Source organism: Dreissena polymorpha, chromosome 6, assembly GCF_020536995.1.
Source record: "Dreissena polymorpha isolate Duluth1 chromosome 6, UMN_Dpol_1.0, whole genome shotgun sequence".
NCBI classification, from domain to species: Eukaryota; Metazoa; Mollusca; class Bivalvia; order Myida; family Dreissenidae; genus Dreissena; species Dreissena polymorpha.
The window spans coordinates 109,631,860-109,651,362 of NC_068360.1; the positions used below are offsets into that span (position 1 = coordinate 109,631,860).

General features: G+C 33.0%; 2 protein-coding genes across 2 annotated transcripts; both read right to left on the reverse strand.

Annotated features, from left to right (window-relative positions):
- Positions 1-889: 889 nt before the first annotated feature.
- Positions 890-9,226, reverse strand: LOC127835990 (fibropellin-1-like). The gene is made up of 12 exons (XM_052362406.1): positions 9,215-9,226; positions 8,936-9,129; positions 8,048-8,085; positions 7,388-7,507; positions 7,117-7,230; positions 6,643-6,756; positions 5,874-5,987; positions 5,400-5,513; positions 4,614-4,727; positions 4,110-4,223; positions 2,615-2,775; positions 890-1,632 (listed from the first exon to the last, which is right to left on the reverse strand). Exons 1-12 carry the CDS (start codon positions 9,224-9,226, stop codon positions 1,225-1,227), a joined length of 1,617 nt encoding a protein of 538 aa, XP_052218366.1. The 3' UTR covers positions 890-1,224.
- Positions 8,974-12,239, reverse strand: LOC127834827 (integrin beta-like protein A). The gene is made up of 8 exons (XM_052360886.1): positions 12,145-12,239; positions 11,769-11,860; positions 11,114-11,355; positions 10,832-10,966; positions 10,405-10,549; positions 9,860-10,009; positions 9,423-9,571; positions 8,974-9,103 (listed from the first exon to the last, which is right to left on the reverse strand). Exons 1-7 carry the CDS (start codon positions 12,161-12,163, stop codon positions 9,533-9,535), a joined length of 822 nt encoding a protein of 273 aa, XP_052216846.1. The 5' UTR covers positions 12,164-12,239; the 3' UTR covers positions 8,974-9,103; positions 9,423-9,532.
- Positions 12,240-19,503: the final 7,264 nt, after the last annotated feature.

Sequence of the window (19,503 nt, forward strand, 5' to 3'; positions counted from 1 at the left end):
AATATATTCAGTATTCGGTATTAAATGTTATAGCTTATTATGACGTCACCGGTTATTTGTATTTGCACGATAACATGTTTAATATGCTTGAATTGTACTGTGGTGTGTAGCTTATATTTTATAATTACTATTGAGTACATAAATCATTTATTTCAATTATAGCCCATCCGTCTATTTGACTGTTTGAAAATTTTAACAAATTGGTGAAACCACCAGCAAACGTATATAATTAGAATGATAGATTATATACACCTGTTGACACATAAAAGTTCTTTTTTAATCGCGCACCTGATTACCTTAGGTATGATCGACGACAATAGGGAATAGTTGCTGACGACATAAAGAATACATGTTCTTATGCCATCAGGCTGGCTTTCACGCCTTACACTCTATTTTTCGCAGAGCTGAAAATGTTGCTTTATTTTTAATACAATATTTGTTAAAGTGGAAAGTACGTGTGTATGCTCTGCGGTGAAACCGGGTACCAATAGTCAGTCGAAATCGAGATATTTTAAATGAAGTTCATGAAACTGACAACTAAAGGTATTCGTACGCGAAATAGTTATCGTCAATATTTCAGTTGATCGCAATCCATCGCATTTGTAAAATACAACACTTCGATTCGTGACTAATTTGTTAAGAATTCCACGGCTTGTATGACTGTTTTTATATCAGTTTTATTTCGTGTATTATTTTAGTGTTTGCGTTTCCAAGTTTCAACCAAACCGTTCATGTGGACTGCAGTTTAAATTCTCTGCGTGTCATCAACCCTTATATGCCTTTACGTTTTCATTTAAATTTTGGACACAGGAACAAACAGGCGTAACAAAACAAAAATCAGTGTAAAAGCAATGGCATTATGAGAATGTGCAAGAGCTAAAATAAACAATAAGATATTTTCATATATTCGATATAAATGTGAAAATATACGTAGAATATTATACGATACAGTATAGAAAATACAAAAAAATGTATCGAAATAAAAGTTCTTCGTATAAATAGCATTACACGTCTTCAAAAAGCGTGTTTAAATAATTTGTTAAAAGGATCTCCCCTGCACTGCAATTTTACTTTACCACGCAACAACCTAGTTGTGCTCACATATATGCAATTTTCGATGCAGTAAAGACAAAAATATAATAAAAACACAAAAAACTAATACAGCTTGATAAAATCCTTGCATATCTTTACTGAAAACTATGTTTTAATAATACGTGAGTCAGTTTAATGTTTGTTAGTTCTTGATCCCTGTTTATACCAGGCTGGAATGGGTGCTTTGTTGTACTTCACCTCGCATGCCCAGCAATGGTGCTTCCTGATCCGCGGGGCCTCGAGTTTTTCCAGCGTTTCAACTTTCGGTTCTGGTTCCGTTGGTTCTACTACATGTAGCACTACTTTATTTTCAGGAATCGTTTTCTCCATTTGAACCATATTCGTCTTCTGATAGCAGCAAAGCGTTTTGTTGGAGATAGCATCAAAGAGAATGTATAAAAAAATAGCGGTTATGATGCCAGCTATAGCCGACAGGAACCCATATCCGGCGTGTTTGCTGCGTGAGTATTGGTAACATCTATCCTGTCGTCGTTCAGCTACCACACAGTCACAGGCGGAGTAATGCATGTAGCTGGAGGTCTGGAACCAGGAAGATGATACAAAATGGTTATGACTAAGCCGCTTTCTGAAAAAACTGGGCTTAATGCATGTGCGTAAAGTGTCGTCCCAGAGTAGCCTGTGCAATCCACATAGGCTAATCCGGGACAACATTGTCCGCTTTTATGACATTTTTTGCGTTTAAATGAAGTATCTTCTTAGCAAAAATCCAATTTAGGCGGAATGTGTCGTCCCTAATTATACTGTGCGGACTGCACAGGCTAATCTTGGAAGACACTTTGCACACATGCATTATGCCCAGTTTTCTCAGAACACGACAAACATGATTATAATTCTTTCGTGATGAGCAAATGGATAAACATTGTAATTAAAGTGTGTATATATTATTCCCGAATACACACATCTAACACACTATTCAAATAAAAAATAGTATTCACATACGTCATTTACTGGTACAGCCTGTGTAGTATAATATATAGATTTGTAAATATATGTCATAATTGCAATACTTTTAGCTTGCACATAAAAAGTGTGCTTATATTTGTATTCAATTTGATTAATATCTATCCGTATACTAATTCATTCTAGGTGTAATATTAACTACCTATATAGTATTGACATTCGTTTTATGTATAGTATGCATATCTAAATTATGATACCTCACTCCTTTCTCTGATTGTAAAACATGTTTACCCATTCCGTAGTCATTACAAAAGTAACAATTATGTAATAAGATACTGTATTGAATTTAAAAAATATATAACAGCATAATTATATGTTTGGTTATAAAATCAAGGTCATGGTCATGTTTCAGGTTACAGTCAATATTGTACCTTTATTTCCTTCATCTGACAATGGTATGTGTGAATGTGTTCAAGACAACATTATGTGTGAAAGCCTTGTAAAGTAATATCATTTACGAATAACCGGGACAAAGCTGTGCAGCGTTTTCTGATAATATGCATTAAAATGAAGATAAAGTCACAACATTTAATGTACAGACCATCTGAGTAATGTTTCCCAATAGGAACGTGTCATTTTCGTATCGATACTCGCAATTCCTTCCAAGCCAGCTATCCCCACATTGGCATGCGTAGCCGAAAGACACGTGGTAGGAACAAGTGCCCCCGTTTTGACACGGCCTGGACTCGCAAGCGTCTAATCCTAAACAAAATGGGTCGTAAGTCATACATAACGACAAACAACATTGTACAGTCATATTTCCATAAGCTGTTTTAAATTTAAATACCTTGGCGTTTAAATATGCATACATGAAACGATGGTGATGCATATGCACATAAACACGTTGTTGTATATATCGTTAAGCAAATTTTTATTAAAATCGGTTAATACAATTGTATAAACGATCACTAAAGAAATAGTTCTATGCTTATATATGCATATTTTAACAGTGTGTATTAATTTTAAATCATACAGTTCGCAGCACACTTATCTACAAGGAATGTTTTATTAGTTAAATTATTTTTCAATGATAACTTCAATGAAATCCATAACGACCAAGAATACGCTGATACAAATTGATTCTACGTGTCGTAAGAAGAAATCTGCTTACAAATTGTTTCTACGTGTCATAAGAAGAAATCTGCTTACAAATTGTTTCTACGTGTCGTAAGAAGAAATCTGCTTACAAATTGTTTCTACGTGTCGTAAGAAGAAATCTGCTTACAAATTGTTTCTACGTGTCGTAAGAAGAAATCTGCTTACAAATTGTTTCTACATGTCGTAAGAAGAAATCTGCTTACAAATTGTTTCTACGTGTCGTAAGAAGAAATCTGCTTACAAATTGTTTCTACGTGTCGTAAGAAGAAATCTGCTTACAAATTGTTTCTACATGTCGTAAGAAGAAATCTGCTTACAAATTGTTTCTACGTGTCGTTAGAAGAAATCTGCTTACACATTGTTTCTACATGTCGTAAGAAGAAATCTGCTTACAAATTGTTTCTACGTGTCGTAAGAAGAAATCTGCTTACACATTGTTTCTACGTGTCGTAAGAAGAAATCTGCCTACACATTGTTTCTACGTGTCGTAAGAAGAAATCTGCTTACAAATTGTTTCTACGTGTCGTAAGAAGAAATCTGCTTACAAATTTTAGCGTACACGTCTTCAGTACAGTGATGTCATTTTGACTTTACAAAATATTAAATTGTAAACAATTCTTATTTTGTTGATATTCTAGTTCCACTTTTTATGAATTTTTATTTATGGGTTGATTATATACGTTTTATATGTTTTAAAAAAAGAGTAAGCTCGTAAATACTTGTTTTTGATATAAATTCATGTTCGTGTTTATATTAAAACAAGTAATTGTAAAAATAAATAAAATGTTCATTTATCAATGATAAGCATCTTTTTATAGGTAAGTATTTGCGATTTGATCGCTCTATAAAAAATTAGACGTGAACATATGAAATGTGTAGGTCTTTGAATATGGTGTTATATCCACTTGTATGTATCCTATGCCACAATTCTTATTTACCTGTTTGGCACACTTCGCCAGTAAATCCCGGTTTGCAAGTGCATTTCGCCCAGCCGATTTGATCGGTGCATGTTCCGCCATTTTTGCATGGGCGCAGTAAGCATTCGTCTATATCTAGAAATACACAAAATTACCTTAAATTGTACAGTAGTATACAATTTACGTGTTATGTTTTAGTTCTAGTTTGAACATAGTTTAAGACAACTATAATTTTAATCTACTACTAGTATAAAGATTACGCTGGTAATACTAGTATAAAGATTACGCTGGTTCTACATTTTAATACTGAATTGTTGATGCCTGATTAACTTACTTGAATTCATGTAAAACTGCCCAAACGGAGCATTGTGTTGGTCTTGATGTGAATGGAGCACCAACAAAAAATTTATCCGAATTTCTCATGAGCTAATTTTGCTTAAGCGAACTATAATTATAGACAATCATAAACCAAGCGAACTTAAGAAGTTTGTATTACCCGATATATTTTATTTATATCCATTATACCTGTCTGACAATTAACTCCGCTGTATCCCACGTGACAACCGCAGAAGTATTCGTTTATCAAATCAAAACACGTGGCGTTGTTCTGACACGGAGCGCTGGCACATTCGTCGATATCTTAAACCACACAGAAAGGCAAATATAATTGAGAACTGTTCAATCGGTTAATAGAATTATATAACAGATGACTAAAGTAATTGAACTATTCTTATATATGCATATTCTTAACAGCGTGCATGAATATAATCTCCCACAGTTCACAGCGCATTAATCAACAAAAAATGTTTAAAAAGTAAATTATCGTTCAATGGTCAACTAATAAAAATTCGTAACGAACAAGTTTACGCCGATACAATTTTTTTCTGCGTGACGTATGAAGATATCTGCTTACACATTTAAGTGTACATGTCTTTAGAACAGTGATGTCATTTTGACTATACACAATATAAAATTGTAAATAATTCTTATTTTTTATTTATATTCTCGTACCACATCTTATGAGTTTTATTTAAATGTTGATTCATCGACGTTTTATTTTTTCTTAAAACAGGAGTTAGATCGTAAATGCTAACTTTTAATAATACATTCGTGTTCGTTAAAATATAAAAATAAGTAATTGTTAAAATTAATTAAATGTTCATTTGTCAATGATAAGCATCGCTATTATGGGTAAGTATTTGCGATTTGATCGATCTATTCAAACTTAGACGTGAACATACGAAAGGTGTATGCCTCTGAAAATGGTGTGATATCCACTTGAATGTTTCTTATGCCACAATTCTTATTTACCTGTTTGGCACACTTCGCCAGTAAATCCCGGTTTGCAAGTGCATTTCGCCCAGCCGATTTGATCGTTACACGTTCCGCCATTTTTGCATGGGCGCAGTAAGCATTCGTCTATGTCTAGAAATCCACAAAATTACCTTAAATTTTGCAGTGGTGTACAATTTACGTGTTATGTGTTACAAGTCTACTTTAAACATATTTTAAGAAAGCTGTCATTTTAATTTAATATACAGATTTCTCTGGTTCTATATTTTAATACTGATTGTGTTATGCCTGATGAACTAATTTGAATTCATGTAAAACTGCCCAAACGGATTATTGTGTTGGTCTTGATTTTAATGGAGCACCAACAAAAAGTTCATCCGAATTTCGCATGAGCTGATTGTGCTTAAGCGAACTATAATTATAGAGAATCATAAACCAAGCGAACATAAGAAGTTTGTATTACCCGATATATTTTATTTATATCCATTATACCTGTCTGACAATTAACTCCGTTGTATCCCACGTGACAACCACAGAAGTATTCGTTTATCAAATCAAAACACGTGGCGTTGTTCTGACACGGAGCGCTGGCACATTCGTCGATATCTACACCACATAGTAAGGCAAATATAATGGAGAACTGTTCAATCGGTTAATACAATTATAAAACATATGACTAAAGAAATTGAGCTATGCTTATATATGCATATTCTTAACAGCGTGCATGAATATTAACTCCTTCAGTTCATAGCGCATTAATCAACAAGGAATGTTTACAATTTTAAATTATCGTTCAATGGTCACCTAATAAAATTCATAATGACCAAGTTTACGCCGATACAAATATGTTCTACGTAACGTATGAAGAAATCTGCCGACACATTTTAGTGTACATGTCCTTAGTAAAGTGATGTCGTTTTGATTTTAAACAATATAAAATTGTAAACAATTCTTATTTTGTTGATATTCGTACCACTTATTATGAGTTTTTATTAAAATGTTGATTCATCGACGTTTTATCTGTTCTTCAAACAAGAGTAAGATCGTAAATGCTTGCTTTTAATTAAACATTCATGTTCGTTTAAATATTAAAACAAGTAATTGTTAAAATAAATAAAATGTTTATTTGTCAATGATAAGCATCGTTATTATGGGTAAGTATTGCGATTTTATCAATCTATAAAAACTTATGAAATATGTATGGCTCTGAAAATGGTGTGATATTCACTTGAATTTTTCTTATGCCACAATTCTTATTTACCTGTTTGGCACACTTCGTCAGTAAATCCCGGTTTACAAGTGCATTTCGCCCAACCGATTTGATCGTTGCACGTTCCGCCATTTTTGCATGGGCGCAATAAGCATTCGTCTATATCTAGAAATACACAAAATTACCTTAAATTTTACAGTGGTATACAATTAACGTGTTGTGTGTTACAAGTCTTTTTTAAAAATAGTTTTATTAAACCGTCAGTTTGGTTAAATATACATATTACTCTGGTATTATTATTTTTAATACCCAATTGTTGATGCCAGATGAACTAACTTTATGTCATTTGAAATTGCCCAAACGGATTATTGTGTTTGTCTTGTTTTTAATTAAGCACTAACAAAAAGTTCGTCCACATTGATCATGAGATGAATTTTTTAAGCGAACTATAGTTGTAGAGAAGCCTAAACCAAGCGAACTTAAACATTTGTATTACCCGGTATATTTAATTTATATCCATTATACCTGTCTGACAATTAACTCCGCTGTATACCACGTGACAACCACAGAAGTATTCGTTTACCAAATCAAAACACGTGGCGTTGTTCTGACACGGAGCGCTGGCACATTCGTCGATATCTACATCACATAGTAAGGCAAATATAATTGAGAACTGTTATAAACATCGGAGATTTTTAGTTATGATCAATACATTGGTCCGTGAAGAGTTCAATTCAATAACAATGCAAGACAAAGACGCCTGTGTATTCTAAAGCTATACCTCCTTGGATCATACCTGTTTCACAACGACTTCCTGTATACCCAGGTGCACATTCGCATGTGAATATATTTGTAAATCCATGTCTTATGCAAGTGCTATTATGTTGGCAGAGCGTATTGATACACGGGTCAACGACTAAAACACAACAACACTTTCGTTTTTATTTATATTTGATGCACAATACGATCTTAAACAAAATTATACGATAAATCTATTTTTCACCGCTATGAAAATATATATCAAAACTTATCCTAACCATAAACGAAAATTAACTACCGTTGATTTGATAGTCACTTTCATTGACAAAATTGATACATGTAGTCTAGAGCAGTTTAAAGGAAGTCCTTATAACACTTAATGAACAATACAACAAACATTTTTTATCTAAGATTTCGCAACCATGATGCTATTTTTCCACGATAGTTATGTAAAACATTGTTGCTATCATTCGATAATTATTTTGTCATTTTTAAGAACATTATACAGGCACGAAAGCAACACATACACTCTGTTTAATTAATATATGTAGTGATAAAAGGTGAATGACGATATTTAGCAATTAATATTACGATGAGATGTATGAATTATAATGTTTATAAATGCAATTCTGCAATTAAATACTAATATTTTTAATTTATCGAATCACATTTAATAGAAGTTTAATGCATCACGTACCTGCAATTGTGACAGTGACGCAATGCTGATGGCTCAACCTAAAGACAATTTAAGCTTTTTTTTTATTAAACCCACACACATTGCCTCTGACTTTGAAATGAAATACATGTTAATCAATACATATAGATGCAGTTTGAGAGTGTGCAAAATTGTCATTAAATCTATAGCCTAGTTAGCAAGTAATTTCTTATTTTTCAAACGGTATCGCTTTTAAAACCGAATGTAGGATTTATAGACGTATTCATTTCGACAAACGCGATTATGTTTAAATTTCAAAGCGCAAAAAGACGGATTTCTACCTTGTCACCACCAGATATATTATAATTGGCATAGATAAAATTAAATATATCGCCTAGTTAGCAAAAAATTTATTATTTTTCAAACGGTACCGCTTTTAAAACCAAAAGTAGGATTTCTAGACGTATACGTCCATTTCGACAAACGTGATTATTTTTAAGTTTTAAAGCGCAATAAAGACGGATTTATACCTTGTCACCACCAGATATATTCTAATTGGCATAGATATAATATGTTTCTTATTTATACTTAAATTTATTGTGCCAAATAAGGTGTGTGGCTTTAATCAATATTATCAACTTTAATATATTTATTTTATGTTCACGTTATTTTATATTTATAAGTTAAAGGCTTTCAAATTGGCTAGTTTTTTGTTTTATTTCTAATCTTAATCATATTAAGTTACATGATGAAATCGTTTTAAAATGCATATAATACATGACACACATTTTATCTCAGCAAGCAAATATTGATATATTGATTCAAACAGTTTGACCCAAACACGTAAGTGGAGTTATTGGCATGAGAAGTTGTTTACATAAGTATTATTTTACTAGATTTAACATACATAATAGCGAATTTAATGCTTACAAGTATTCATCCGTTGCTTCAACGCATATCTTTTTCTCTCCTGTTTCGGCCCCAGTCGGGATCCAAGAAAGGTCAACAGCAAACACCCCTGGGCGGAACTTACCGTCATTTCCCAGAGTGGACTGCTTCACATTAGGGGGCGGGTCTAGCAGCGTGAAGGAGGTGATTCTTGAAAAAAGGTTGTAATTTGATACCTGGTGGAATTGTATATATTGTAGCCTGACCAATTAATGTACAAAATATGCACGTCGACCAGGTAATTTAATAAATACACCATACCTGTCGTTTCATACTAAATTAATCTATTATGACAAATATTGTTCTGGTCAAACACGTTAGATAACGAAAGGATTTTTGTTATTAAAGAATCACACAATATAGCATTAATTGTTGCTTTTATATGTCGGTAAAATATTCTCCACACAACAACACCATTTGTTTGTTAAAATATTTGCAATTTTACGATAAACGGTTCATTTTGTTCAACCTTGCCGCACGAGACGTAGCGTAAAAACTGATGAAAACCACATCTCCAATCTGGTACACAAGTAGGTCTTTCTCTGAAGGAGTTGGCTCAACAAATTCGGGTCTGTCGTCTCAATTTCTTGACGGCATATCGGGTGTTACTAGAATAAACTTTATTATCTATCGATATTAATAAAGTCGTGGAATAATAATAAATGTTCTTAATTATAAAGTACCACGAATAAGTACTGTATCATATGTATATTTATACTAAACGTATGCTTATAAACTTAAAGTCTTTATACAATTGAAGATTTAACACGCTGTTGTTTTGAAGGTACGGCCGTATTTACACAAATATAGTTTGCATAAAGATTTGCCACATATATAGAATTTTGATGCAAACTCACAAAATTAGCGCAAATGCATTACAATGTTTACATCTAAACTTCAGCGCACCTGCAGAGGTACAGATGATATAACTGTTCCAGCAGCATAGGGGCTTCCCCCAATTGTAATGGATGTCTTTGGTCTGTCCTCTATGGTTATTGCCACTGCGTAACTGTCGTTTATCTTTAAGTTGGCGCTTATCGTAAGAGTGCATGTCTCCTTAAATTATTAGTAGTTAGGAGAAAAAAAACATGGTTATACAAATTGTCTTAGATCTTAATTAACAATCATGTATTGATTTTTACATTACAGAAATAAGACCTTTCTTTCGTGTTAGCATATAAACAAAACGCGATATATTAATAACGTTAAACTGCAACTTAATATTTTATAGATTCCTCAATGTCTAAATACCCACATAAAGTAACAAAAAGTCACGTTGTTTTAGCGTGTGTTTCTAGGTTTTTCTTGATAACCAATAGTAAACAATATCTAAACTAAAATTTTAATATCAATCTTATATTGTTATTTAGTTTAATTTGCAAATTATACACACAAGTGTATTTAAAAGAATATACAATTATATTCAATATGAAGTATTTATTAAATTGAACCTCATTAAGTGTTGCAACTTGTGCATATCCGTTGTGATGGCATATGGACGAGCATTCGTTTCCAACAGACCATCTACACGTGACGTTGTCGTTATCCTCGTCAATAGTTGGTAGAACAATATCACCAGTGCAACCGTATTTGATGCTGTATTACACAGTGGTATAATAAAGTATAATGCTAGTGTTTCGACTTGTGTGAGGGAAAACATAACTCGAATCAAATAATAAAACGCTCATTAATAATTTTATTAATTTGTAAAACACGTTTGTTAATAAAATGCGTTAAAAATAAAGACTTAAAATACATCTGCAAGTAAACAGCATGAATGAGGTAGTTTTCCCCCATAAGTATTTGCTAAAATTAGCCCAGGTACCTTTTATCAAGCAAATTATTAACGTATATGCCATGTAAAAAACAATGACTCACAAATAAACAGGTTTAGATGGTATTATTGGACTATGGTTAGGAGCACCAGTGTCCGAACGGTCTCTTAGATCAACTATAGTCTTAAGTGTCCAGGACCCGCCACCAACTTCGGCTATCCAAGCACCGCTGGAATACCTTTATCAATACAGAGATTCACATTATGCATATACGAACATTGGTATGAATATAAAGTCATCTCGTTTACACTGAAATTATAATAATAAAAGTTGTTTCGTTTTATTTAATGAAATAACTGCTGATTTAATAAGTAATGACACTCACTCAACTTCAAACGGTCCAGCTCCAGGAAATGTGTATTTGAAGACGCCCTCTGTTCGTTCCCATTTTTGCGCTAAATTAAAACCGGTGCACTGAAAACTTGTCTGGTTGACATTGACAAACACCGGTACCAAACAACCTTTCACACATTTCCATGAAGCTTCCGATCCATTCCGACCCGAGCCGACCGTCGCTATCGAACAGTACATTCCAGCCACCCATCCTAGCTTTGAACTGAATTCCACCTGTCACATATTACAGAATCGAATAGCTAGTGTGCTTACACGTTATCGTATCAGCTCTTATTTTCTGTCATACCGTGATTAACTTAATACAAAATATTGCCATGATTGAGGAAGTTGTATTGTAGACTCCAAAACAAAAGTGAAGAATAGTTAGTGTTTATTGTTTTGCCTTGCAACTTGCAACACACTGTATATTAATGAATTAATGAAATTGCTACCGTGGAGTAAGGTCGATAATAATTATTACATGTATGCGCGTCGGCTAACGTTAAGAAACGCAAACCGTCTAAATCTTACATTTATATTGTTTGGAAAAATTAAAAGCATAAAACTAGTAAATCAAAAATGTATAATAAACAAAACACTTAAGTTTAAATAACATTTTAGTGATCTGATCAGAAAAACGTACATACTTCGAAACCATGTCCTGTTGATTTCCAAGTTATTGTTCCACCTCGAAAATGGCTTCCAGAACAACTCGCCAACATTGCAAAAATAACAAAACCTAAATAGAAATCAGACAATGATATCAACATGTATGATTGATGGATTGTTTGAAACGTTTTTCGTAATACAATGAATACACTTTTCTTTTTTCAATAAGCCGGCTTACTAATGATGTTACGAGATATTTAGCATAGCAGTTTAGAACACGATATGGTTTAAGCAACTGTTAATTCAATGTTTGTTGGATATAATTTGTCCACACTCTATGTACTCCTATACAACGCAACTGCGTTAAATGTTTATAAATCCAAGCCATAATATAATATTTGCAAAATACCTTACCATGAACTAACCGGTTCATTTTCTTTATCGACAAATGGAATTTGTTTAACACTATGTAAAAAGCATTTTACATTCACATTAAAAAACAAATACCGTTTTATACTGTTAACCGCTTCCTTATTCTAAACCAATGAGTCTTGTTTTCAAGTCCAACCAATACAAACGAATCTCAAGATAGCATGTACATTGCAAATTATAAATGTACGATAAGTAAATAATTAACTTCTTGAGACGTAATAATGTAATGTGGTTTACTCATTGGGCTAAAGGTTTTCATGTAAATGTCTGACAGTGACATTTTTATGTTAATCAGTCAGTACCTCCGCGAATAATAATAACTTCCAAAGAAGTAAAATGAAATATAAACACAAACTTGTGTTTATATTAAACATGATTATAGGGAAATGATTAATTAATTTGAAGGAGGTCATATCTCAGGTCACTGTCAGAACAAATACTATTATTTAACAATAAATTAAGTTAATTATAGGTTTAGTTATGAAGCAATTACACTGTTGATATGTCGAAGTGGTAGATGTAATTACGTTATGATCAAACCTTCTTTGATAGCGGTTTGTAATTGTAAATAAGTATGTATTGCTTGTAATGCTCTCAAAACTAGGTTAAGTCTGTGGTAGGAAGTATTGGTGAGTAAAACTATAACTGTTATCTAAATCCATATTTTTCTCTACGCATATCCCGCGAATGGGTTAACAAAGTTTTATCAATGAGATAAACTGGAAGTACAAATTAATAGACCAAACTAATGACTAGGAAGAACGTCGGTAAAATATTTATAGTTACTCACCCGGTAGCAGATGTACACCTTATTGGTGTCATTCGGTATCGTCTGCTAAAATTTATTTCACGTCACTTAAAGGGGCCTTTTCACAGATTTTGGCATATTTTGAAGTTTGTCATTGCATGCTTTATATTGATAAATGTAAACATTGGATCTTACAAGCTCCAGTAAAAAATAAAGAATAAAATTAAAACAAGGAAAAAAGTAGCCGGTACCAGGGCTCGAACCAGTGACCCCCAGAGTCCTGGAGTTAGTCTGAAGTAAAAACACATTGGCCCTCTCGGCTATTCCGCCGAGTATACACAGAATAACTATTTTATACCTTATATAAGCAATCTTCGTAGTTTCGTAAATTTAAACGACAACAACAGAACTCTCCAAATTATTCAATCGTTTCGCATTGCAACGCTTTATAACTTTTAGGTTTTCAAATCGTCAAAAGATACATATATTGGCTATATTGGACTATGGTAAATGTTCAGTAATACTGTTTCCTCACAAATATCATAACTAAAACGAAAATTTGCGAATCTGAAACAACTTTTTTCAATTGTGTCAATTTACCAAAACATGAAAAGGCCCCTTTAAATGCGTCATTATAATTATTCCAATAATATAATGTTAGTGCCTTAGTGCCTTAAAGAATAGTTATCATGCTGACAACATCATAAAACAGAATAACTAATATCAAATGTTGTTAGACCAAAAAGTTGTAAAGACGTGTTCAGAAAATAATGTTTTGTCTTGCGAAGGCACTTATAAAGTTTTTTTGTTTTGTTTTTCGCCGTTTTTTATTTCGGTCACATCGCGAACATTCAATAAACTAACAATTCGTTTTCGTACCTGTAAATGACGAATCCCATATTAAAAGCAGAGGTATTGGCTATAAAAATGATTCCATTACCAATATTACACAATATGACACAGGTCATTTGGTTGGGCCATTGATCGAATAATCGAACGTGTAGTCCAGCACTGTACTAACTAAGCTAGGCAACACTTATGGAAGCGAATGGCTTTGTTTATCACATAACAAACTAGACGCAAAATACTCAAAGAGGTACAAGCTTGCTTTCAAAATCTGAATTATATCCGTTGTAATATTTCTGTTAACGTCATGCAGGGCTTTATCAATTTGGGAGCAATGAAAAGGAGTATATATTTGAGTATAAAATAATTCATGTATTGATTCAAAATATCACGTATAACGTAGAAAGGTATAACGTTCAAATATTGTTTTCAGCAAATACATGAGTTCTTAGTGTAGAGGTTGCTTATGTATTTGTGTACGAGACATTATTAACGGATTGTTTTTGCTGCGAAGGTATAAGACCCACACAAGCAATATATGTGTCACATAGTGCCTAAAATATATAACTAAGGATAGTTTTAATTTATGTTTGTTTTGCAGCAAGTGCAATATCGTCTCTACCTAGATGGATGTGCAAATAGACACGTGTTAACGTAAGACTAGACGAAAAGAATGCACCAAGTAATGACTCATTGCTCGTTTTGCTGATTAGTCATGTCTTGGGTAAGCATGCGGCCCATTGATTCTTGTATAATATCGTGTTAATGACGGGCTGACGTCCATATACGTCTGTTGCATACATCTGTTTACGTCGTTACCTTTGGGCACATGATTTTGAACACGTTCCCGTCGGAAATCGCACACGTCACCATTGAGTGTTCCAATCTATACTAATATATTCAATTTCAGTAGGGAAGAAGAGTACCAAGCACACAGTCGGATATAGAAGGCACACAATTTGATTTTGTCTCGGGGTGGCCCCGGCCGTTATGTTGCTGCATATATCTTGTAGTTCAGAATATTGTAAGGGCATTAATAACCGTTGTGTTAGAATTAATTTACTGTTCAAAGATGTGATGATGATGCCCGACATTGTCTTCAATGTACTGTATTCATTACCGTTTTATATTACGTTAAATGGTAAAGCTGTAATTACTTTAATATAACTGCGGTTAACGCTTTCTTCATTGACCGACGTCGATACAAAAATAGTCGCCAGTTAACCCGACCTCATAAGCATTCTCGAAACCGATTGGACGGTTAAACACATTTTGGTGACTGCAAAGTTATCTGAGAATTTCTAGTGACGTATCTGTTTCAGCAAACATGATTGTGTAATGAGGATTGACTGACTGTTCAAAACGCACGTTCTGTAATCTCCTATCAGTGGATTATATATATTACTCCATGGGAGGTTTATTGCGATGACGCGTAGAAGTAGGTATCGAGTACTCTTTTACATTAGGGAACACTGGTATAATTATAGGGAAACCTTGATTCGTTTAATAATCGCCGTTATTGACATTTTCAACTTTAATCGCCTTCTGGACGATTTAATCGTCATTGGCGATTTTGGCGTTCGGAAACGCTAATATATCAATCCTGACTTTGAAATTAGTTAGAAAAATACACTTTAAAATTATTAAATTAAAAAAAAGTTTTAATTGTTGTTTTTATCACTCGCTATTTGCATATTCACCGCATGAAATGAGTTTCATTAAGTACACGTTTATTCAAACCACACGTTAATGTTTATAAATAAAATTATATAACGGGAGATCACATCATGTGTTCCTGAAATGGCTTATTATGAGTTTATTTTTTCACCATTTATAAATTTATGGTATTTTAGTATTTGATTTACACGTAGTTTTCTTTCGATACATTCAAATCACAATTTCAGGACCGCGTCATGCGAAAATGGGACATATCTCGTTTCGACTTGCGCAGCTCAAGCCCAGTCAGTGCAATTGTTGTCCGCTATAAAACAAGCAATTTTTCATGGTCTTATTAGGTATCTCCTGGCTAGACTGCGAGATGCGAATGCTGGGCTAAAGTTACGCTCGCCGTATATGACATAAGATCCATTTTCGCATGACGCGGGTCTCTCTTTGTTTCTTATAATTGGAATATCTAAGCACAATAATTTCCGATAGAAAATTGAAGTCAAACTGTGTTATTTATAGCAAACAGGCAAATTTCGTTAGCCTATTCAATCTTTCAAGAAAGATTTCAATTCCGACTGACCGAGTATGACAAACATGTTCGGTTAGAAAATGAAACGACTTCCGCCTTATCATGAAATTATAAAATAGAGTTTTGAGCAATATTCTTAAGGATATTGAGTATTGTAGGGGTTAAGTGAATGTTTAAAATCCGTAATTGATTAAGAAAAAAAGTGCAGATAAATATTATGTACAAACTTTCAGTTGTGGGGGGAGGGGAATTTACTCTGTAATAAATCAATATATTATCGGCTTTAAGTTAAAATGCTTTAATTAGCTATACCTATCAATACATGCCTCATTTAATAATTAATGTAAACATAATCACCATCAAAACCCTGCTTGTTTGTCACACATTGCTTTAATAATTAATTGACCTCAAAAATCAAAAGATTCCATTACATCAATAAAAATAGCTTTTAAAAGGAATTTAACAAGTGTTATTTAATGACCGATACATCAAAGAAACAAAAAATCCTAACCAATAAACAGAACGAATAAAGCACAATAACAAAATTATAGTCTAAATTTATTAGTGAGACAATTAAAATAAAAATATCATGTTCAATAAGAAATGTTTCCTTACAATACTCAATATCCTTGAAAATATTGCTCAAAACTCTATTTTACTTTTTTAACATCTGGCATTTTTACCTATGGCATTTTTACCTATGGCATTTTTACCACTTTACATCTGGCATTTTTACCTCTTGCATTTTTACCTCTGGCATTTTTACCTATGGCATTTTTACCTCTGGCAATTTTACCTACATTCTATCTCGATAGTTTGGGTTTCCTCGTCTTAAATTTAATACTGTGCTATTAACGTTTATCGATAGTCCAGTACGTCTTCCCCGGACGAAGTTTGCCATCAATGCGAACAACTGGTTTTGATAGTAATCTAAGTATCATTTAAACATATATCAAACACAATAATATCGACAATGATCAAAACAAACCTTGTTGTTGTTTTATGTTGACTTAATTGAATATGGATTTATGATTTCCGATTGTCATGATTTTTCTCAATTAACAGCGTATTACTTATCATTATTAAACAGTAATAAAATGAATGTGTATGTATATTAAAACAAAACATGTTTCATCTAATATGTGCTTGCCGTACACAATGAAATAATGGTTTTATTGATAACTTAGTAAAGTGGCATTGGGTTTTTCTGTTTCTCTCCCGTTGATATGGTAAGTAATCGACTGTTATTAAGGTTGCTGATTAATAGCTTCAGCTGCTGTGCTGCGCGCATTGTGTTTCTCACCGTGTGTGTATAGACAATCCCAGAATCGATAATATGGGCGCCGCCATATTGGCTATTACGTAACCCGCGATTGAAAACGGTACTGAAGAATTTGACAGATTACAACGTTATCATAGTGTACACCCGCTTTATTCCAATAAACAGTACTTTAAGACTTCGCACATTAGGATTGAAAACAAGTGAAACATGAAACCAAGTGTCGATATGTATCACATCGTAAATCAATATAATTTAAATTAAAAATATACACGATAGATTCATAAAATATGTGTTTTTGAAACAATATTCAGTGACAACACGTAATGTTTAAGGCCGAGTTGGCATTTTTAAGCATACCTTTCAGCATAATGCCTTTGTATAAAATTTAATTACTTCTTTATGGAATAAAATTATTCAAGCATAATTATAAAGGTATAGAAATATCTAAAGTGTGAAGTAAACGTTGTGATTTTAGCGTACATAGGGCAGGAGATATTAACAAAGATCTATCAATATATAAAGATTGGAAACATCCATTCAGACCATATTTTTTGGATAGATCTTTGATACTAATTAGATAGATTTAAGATCGATGTAGACAATTAAATTGATATCTGCCTTTGTTAAATCCTATATTATTTCTTATTAAATGTCGTACTTTCTATACTTTCCGGAGATATTCATTAAGAAACGTTGTAAGATTAAAGACTTAGGACGACTTCTTTAATTGAATAATACATCTCTTTGTTTGTCTAAACAGTTACCATTTCGCTATAAATATTTCCCTTGTAAGTGTCATTTTACAGGTAATATACAAATCTATAGCCGAAATGAAGTTTGTGATTCTAAAATTGTTTCGTAAATCTTTGTTATCAAAACTCTGTAAGATTTTCAGGTAGAGATTTTTTTTAAATTAAAATAATATATATAGTTTAGTCTAAAACTAAAGTGGTTTTTAGCAATCTTTTATTAAAAAATCGCTCTCAAGCTTATACAAAAATAACTAGCCGGAAATGAATTTTGTGATTTAAATGAACAAGTATCGGAGTTATTCGCTTGCAAAACTGTGTAAGATGTCAGGATATGTCATACTTTTTTTTTGAAAAGGACATATCAGCTTTTGTCTACAACTTTCTATTATTATTATTTAAATAACGTTTTACATGTTGCCTGAAATATTATTAAATTTTCTTAATAACATCTTAATTCACGATTGAAATGTTCAACATGAAAAATAATGAGCCTTAAATAAACTTAAATAGTTCCAATTGTGTTCTCTAGATTTCCTAAACGTATGTCTTTATTAAATGTTCGTAAAACGGTCTAAATTTACGCTTAAAAAATAAAAACACGCACAAAATAAGTGATTTATTTTTCTTTAATTACGGATTATTAATGACAGCAACATACATCTCTTTAAAAAAACATCAGCGATAAATGCGCGAACGAATTCGCTCAATGGGAGGCGATGTTCCAAGTGTGGATTAAAAGCATTTATGGGTTTGCCCGTGACACCACATGTCTGCACATGTGTTGATACCGAAATTTAGATAAGATATCACCTTATTCATGCCAGGGACCTACACAAATAGGTCCATGTCCATGCTGTGTGTTATTACTCTTAAACGAATGCAGATGAACCTTATTTCTACTAATTACGTAATTTATATTAATTAAAAAACACGAACTATTATCTGGTTGTCAGATCGATAACAGAAACTCTTTAAATCCTCAAATATATTTGATAAACCCGTTTCGCTTCCTTGTTTTGCGTAGGGACCTATACACACATAAATAGGTCCATGTTTATTTCTTCAGTACCGTTTTGGAGGCGCACGATTGTATTCAGGGGCGGGTAATCCGGGAGGTATCGATTTCTGGGATTGTCTATGAGTTTATTTACAGGTCCCTTAAGAGTTTATTTACTTGTCCCTGTGTGTCTTCGCGAATGCATTTATTGGCTGATCCGCCCCTGTGGCCTTTAAGGAGAGCTGTGTAACGCGATATAAACGTTACACGCAGTAGACTTTTTTCATTAAAAAAAAGTTATTGAAAGTATAATCTACCTCGCCACAAACTCTTTCTCGGCACGGATGCGGGTTGAGTGTGATTTGGTGAATGGTAGTACCTTGCACAACAATTTTCAAAACACCACTATACATTTTAGTTGTTTTTGCGAACAACTGAAAGCGAGGACGAGAAAATTTGCGTTTCATAGGATGCTGCTTTTGTAATTCTTATGGCTATTTCTTATACAAGTTTGGCTGA

What these genes read in the sequence shown, in the direction of transcription:
- LOC127834827 (XM_052360886.1), bottom strand. An exon ending in CAACAGGACATGGTTTCGAA is followed by an intron (nt 11,356 to 11,768) that starts GTATGTACGTTT and finishes AATATGTGACAG; the next exon opens with GTGGAATTCAGTTCAAAGCT. An exon ending in AAGTTGCAACACTTAATGAG is followed by an intron (nt 10,010 to 10,404) that starts GTTCAATTTAAT and finishes TAATAATTTAAG; the next exon opens with GAGACATGCACTCTTACGAT.
- LOC127835990 (XM_052362406.1), bottom strand. An exon ending in TGACGAAGTGTGCCAAACAG is followed by an intron (nt 5,988 to 6,642) that starts GTAAATAAGAAT and finishes TATGTGGTGTAG; the next exon opens with ATATCGACGAATGTGCCAGC. An exon ending in TGGCGAAGTGTGCCAAACAG is followed by an intron (nt 2,776 to 4,109) that starts GTAAATAAGAAT and finishes CATTTTGTTTAG; the next exon opens with GATTAGACGCTTGCGAGTCC.